Consider the following 4994-nt stretch of genomic DNA (forward strand, 5'->3'; position numbering starts at 1 on the left):
GTGGGCGAGGCGGTAGCCGGCCGGTCCGAAGCTTCACTGCCACCGCGCCGGTTTTTCCAAACGGCGCATGCTGAAAAAGAAAGAACGCGGGGCGTTGGCGTATGGGAGTTAGTGCAACAGGTTTGATGCTGCTGGTCGGCGCCGCCGGTCAGGTCGCGGGTCCTAACGGTCGCGGCTGCTGGGTGGTCGACCCGGGCCGTTCTGGAAACGGGCGGAACTATAGTCGGGAAAAGGGCTGTGCGGGATGGACCCCGGCGAGAGGGAGCCCGTTCGTTTTGCGTTTGTTCACGCAGCGAGGTTCGAGCAAAACACATTTACCACCGCCGCCGCCACCACTCTCCCCCTCAGCCACCCCTCGAAGTATGTGCAAACTTTCGCGACTATGCGGGTCGCCCCGCCGTCCGCCGTCGTGCTCTGGTCGGCTGCGCCTGGGCTGCGCTAAGCCCCCTCCCCTTCCTCCGCCTCCTCCTCCTCGAGCTCAGCGGTCAGAGTGGTGTGCCCGTGCCCATGCCAAGCCCAGCTCGTCTGCTGTCTCCAAACGGGCCAGGCGGACGGGTAAACACAAAACGCACCTCGTTTCCAGGAAGTGGGCAAGAGCAGATTGCCCTGCTTGCAACAATGTAGCGGACGGACTCTACTCTCGTTCGGGGCGCGTTGCGGAAGCACCGGCGGGAGGAGAAGAGCGTTTTCCCGAGCGTTCGGCCGGCGCGGTTTATTTTTGGAGTTCCGGTGGCAGGCGTACTTGCCACTGCTCCCTCCGTTCCTCCCCCCACCCCCTCCGCCGAGGAGCATGTGCGCCTGTGTCGTTCTCCGACACTCATCCGGCCTTGTGTGTGTTTCAGACTCCACGTTCATGGGATCCAGGCTGGTCGTGGAGCCCTCCGTGGCTGGGGGCACCAAGAGAAGGTAAGGATTGCCCCTGGAAAAATCGCCTGTGGTGTACCGGGTGTCCCGGCTCTTACATGCCAGTAATGTGGGTTGCATAGGCACCGCCTCGCAGGCGCTGTCGGGCGCGCCAAGGATTCCGGACATCCCCACGGCACCGTGAGCCTCCGCGTGGAACCGCGGGGGATGCGCGAAATCCTGCGCGCTCCCGACAGCGCCTGCGAGCCAACGCGTATGCAACCTGCCATACTGGCATGTAAGAGCCGGGACACCCGGTACACCGTCTCATCTCTGGAAATAAACTCATGACGCTCCCCTGTTCTTTCAGGAGTCCAGAAGGCACCGGGGAAGAGCACCGCAACGGCTGGAGGTAAAGAAATGACGGACGAAGAGGGGACGAAGAAGTGACGACGACGGATGGGGGCGGCGATGAAAAGCAATACTGTGCGTGACCACCCACGCTACGCCCCGCCACCGTCCAGGCGCCACCCCGCCATCACAGGGGTGGGGGACGCAGACGGAGGGGCTCGTGAGGGGCCAGTGACCGGTGAGAGGGGCGCCGCGCCCGCCCCTGCCTGCGCTCGCCCCTGCGCCCACCCCTGCCTCACCCGCAGTGATTTAGCCCGGCGTCGGCCGGGGGGCGTCGGGGCGCAGCGGGGCGCAGGGTGCAATGTCTTGTGCGCTCCAGTCGTTGCCCTGCCGCCGCGCCCTGTGCAGCACCCGCCCCGGCAAAGCGACCAAAGTGGCGAGCCAACGATCGAATCCAGCCCCGGGCGTGGCGGGGCGAAGCGTGGCGAGGCGAGGCGGGGCGAGCCGCCCGGAGGCATGCGCTCCTCCCAGGTGAACGTCCTCGGGGTGGGGCGCCCCAGCGTTCCGGGGAAAGAAAAGAAAGAAAGAAGCGTCCATCCGGAGATTGGCGTTTTCCGAAAAATATGCGCGCTACCTGCTACCTGGGAGGGTGTAGTTGTGGTCGTGGTTGTGCGCTGCACAAAGTACCGTAGCTGGGCGGGGCAGGGCGGGGCGGGGCATGGTTCGTCCATTGCGCGCCGGGGCGTTCCCCCCGGCTCATCTCCCCCGCGGGTATTCCACCCCCGGCGCTTCATTCTCCACTCCCCCGGGGCGTTTCTTCCAGTCATATTTTGTTCCCCTTTTCTGGCGCGGTCGGGCGGGGCGCGCCGCGCGGCGGGGCGGGAGGGGTAGCGGTGCTTGTTTTGGTACCGGAGCGCGTGGATCAATACCGCGGGCGGACGACGCCGCGCACGGCGCCGCCGAGGAGGGGCATGCGTTCGCCGAGCCGACGCGAGGCGCCCGCTCTGCCGGGCCCTGCCCTATAACCTGTTGAGCAGCTGCGGCCTGGCGTGGCAGGCTTCGAAACGCACGCCGTGCATGTAGAGGACCAGTGCGAGACGTTCAACCTCCACCGTGAACCATAAGGAGGACCCTGTCCTATGCGCCGCCGCTGCAAGGTCGCTGAAGGCCGACACAGGACGCGCCGCGCCCCGACCCGAGCTGCCCGGCAACTTGAGCCCGGCGCCAATATAGTGGTGTTCTACCGCCTCCGCGACCAGCGAGCAATCCTTTACCTATGCGTGCGTGCTGCAACGGAGCAAGTCCCGCTTGTGGCACCACGCGGCCTTCAAAAACTGTTGGGCCTTAAGATCATGTGATTAAGACTCTTAAAACTGCAGGCAAAGCAGCCCAGGGGGTGAACTTGTGCGCGAAAAGTGTGAATCAGTGCCGCGCATAAGTGACCTCGGGCACTATAATAGCCGCAAGTGCAGAGAGCACTGTACACGCGTCGGCGCTACTGTACGGCCTGACGGTGGCAGGCCCGACCAGACCTCGCGCTGCAATCTAACGGGTCCCCGTGGGCCTCTGCGGGTCCACCTCACCACTCCGCGGGCCGGGCGGGGGACGAGACCGTGGCGAGAAGGCAGCCGTCCCGCTGCGGGCAGTGCGCATCATGGCCTCCACGGCCTGCTCGGGAGACAGTATTTGAGGCGTAATGCCCTTCATGTCGCGGTCCATGGCCGGGCCGCAAATCGAAGCTAATAAGTCGAGAGGGCGGTGGGGTGGGAGTGGGGAGACGGGGAGAAGAGCAAATTGGACGGGAAGAGAAGGGGTACGAGTACCGGTGAGGGGCGTGGCGGGCCGGGCGGCCGCGGGCCTCGGCCCCACCTGTGTTAGGTGTTGCAGTTGGCGCGATGCATCCACAGCAACAAGTGCAGGCGGGGCGTGGCCGGGGCGGGGCAGGGCCCCCAGGCACTTAGGCCCCTCAAGCCACGCGCAGTGGCAGCGCTGGCCGCAGGGCCCTGCAGGGTCCCGCCAAGGGCCGAGGGCTCGAGATGGGATGGGTCGTGGTGAAGATCGCTGCTTCTTCAATCTCCTCCAACCGACGGCAGCACTAACCCCGCGACTTTCGGAGTGGGCTGGCGCGCGGGGCCGGCTGCCCGGTCTGCCCCGCGCTGCTGGCGGGCTGTGGGCTGGCGGCGCGGGGCGGGGTGGGGGTAGAGAGGGGTGGCGGCTGCCGCTACCACCACCACCGCCGCCGCCGCGCGGAGCGGCGCGCTATGTACCGGCCCGGCGAGGCATCCAGTGAGAGCCGAGCGGTGCGGTACGGCGGAACGGCTGGCGCGAGACGAGCGAAGTGCGTGAGTGCGTGCGAGCGCGGCGTTAGTGCGTGTGTGTGTGAGTGAGTGTGTGTGTGCGTGTCACACACCGCTGTGTCCCACCAAGTGCTCCATACGGATACACCATGGCGTTCGAAGAGGAGAGCGATTTTAACATGAGCGATTCGATGCATGGCGACGACAGGCAGGACCAGAAGAACACCAACGGCCACCCTGCCCACTCCAGGTAAGGCTGGCCGAAGGCGGCTCCTAGGCTGCGCGCGCCGGCCGGGCTAGCGGGGCGCCGCGTCGGCGGAGCGGGGCTGCCGCTGCCACGCCAACGGGTACCAACGGGTACCTGTAGGCTGTCGACCCGGGCTACGCGCGGTGTGGGCGCCGCGACGGCGGGCTTGTCATGGGGCGCGACCGACGCCCCGGCCGCGGCCGGCCTGGAGGACTCAAGGCGCGGCGCGTCGGGCGTCGTCGGGGACGTGCCTCAGGCGCGCGCGCTCCCGCCCAGCCCCGACCCGTCTGCAGGACATGCGCCGGCACATCCCTCTCAACGGGGATTGCACTTTGTCATGTGGGCACGTATCGAGGAAGTGGAGTGAGTAAGCGAGGGGAGCGAGATAGCCGTAGCGAGTGGCGAGCGCTTCGCATGGGCTTCGGCCGTCAGGGTAGGGCCCGGGTATCAGCCGGCCTACACCATCCAGGCGGGGCCGGCCCGGGCTGGCCGGTGGGATGACGGAGAGCAGAGCAACTCGTCGGGGAAAAAATGGGGAGCAAGCGAGAGGGGAGGTAGCGGGCCCGCGCGGAGCGGAGCGGCGTATTGACAGCTTTCTGTGGCGGTGGCGCCTGGTGGGGGGAAAAGAGAAAAACACCGACGGTAGCGCCACCTCGAGGCCCCGCGCTGAACCAACGGCACCGAAAAATGCGTGTTTTCCACGACGACGACGTCGGCAGCGGCGGACTCGGCCGTGCTCGGCTCGGATCGGCCGCGCTTGACAGCGTGGCTCGCTACGGCTCGGCGCGGCGGACTCGGCTGTGGACCGTAGTTGAGTTCCTGGCCGCCGCGTGCCCTGGCGCTGCGGCCCCTCGGCCGGCCCCGGTGCCACGTGTGCTTGCACGTGTGTCACGGGTGGGTGTGTCCTGCACGCCACCTGGAGGGAGCGTGTTTGTCGGCGTCCTGACCACCCCGCCGTGGCCGCGGGGACAGGGTGGTGCTCGGGGAGGAGGGGGGGGGGGTAGCAGAGTGACAGCCGGCCACGTTGATGCCGCGGTTTCCCCGCGCCGACTGCCAAGGGTCGACGGCTGACGGCTGCCTCGGGGCGACGCCCGCCCGCTTGTGTCCGACACAAAAACACCCCCGACCCGTCACACGGCAACTGTAATGCACAATAAAGACGGGTCGTTCAAAGACACCCCTAGCAGTATTCGAACCCTAGCCCCACGCACTGCTGCACCGCCAGCAACAGGTCCGGCCCTACACCCCCGCCCGCC

The 4994-nt window shown here is 67.1% G+C and overlaps 1 protein-coding gene across 5 annotated transcripts in view; it reads left to right on the top strand.

Annotated features, from left to right (window-relative positions):
- Positions 1-816: 816 nt before the first annotated feature.
- Positions 817-4994, top strand: part of LOC113209425 (insulin-like growth factor 2 mRNA-binding protein 1) — an 18824-nt gene continuing 14646 nt past the window's right edge. The window contains exons 1-2 of one of the 5 annotated variants that reach the window (XM_052265963.1): positions 817-906; positions 1214-1255. In XM_052265963.1, the coding sequence (XP_052121923.1) occupies positions 854-906; positions 1214-1255 (95 nt within the window). In that variant the 5' untranslated portion in view covers positions 817-853. Of the gene's footprint in view, positions 907-1213; positions 1256-3466; positions 3742-4994 lie in introns of those variants that run through there. The other 4 variants (XM_052265957.1, XM_052265953.1, XM_026426929.2 and 1 more) reach the window with 4 other exon arrangements.

Source organism: Frankliniella occidentalis, unplaced genomic scaffold (genome assembly GCF_000697945.3).
Source record: "Frankliniella occidentalis isolate FOCC.00 unplaced genomic scaffold, Focc_3.1 Scaffold3, whole genome shotgun sequence".
NCBI lineage: Eukaryota > Metazoa > Arthropoda > Insecta > Thysanoptera > Thripidae > Frankliniella > Frankliniella occidentalis.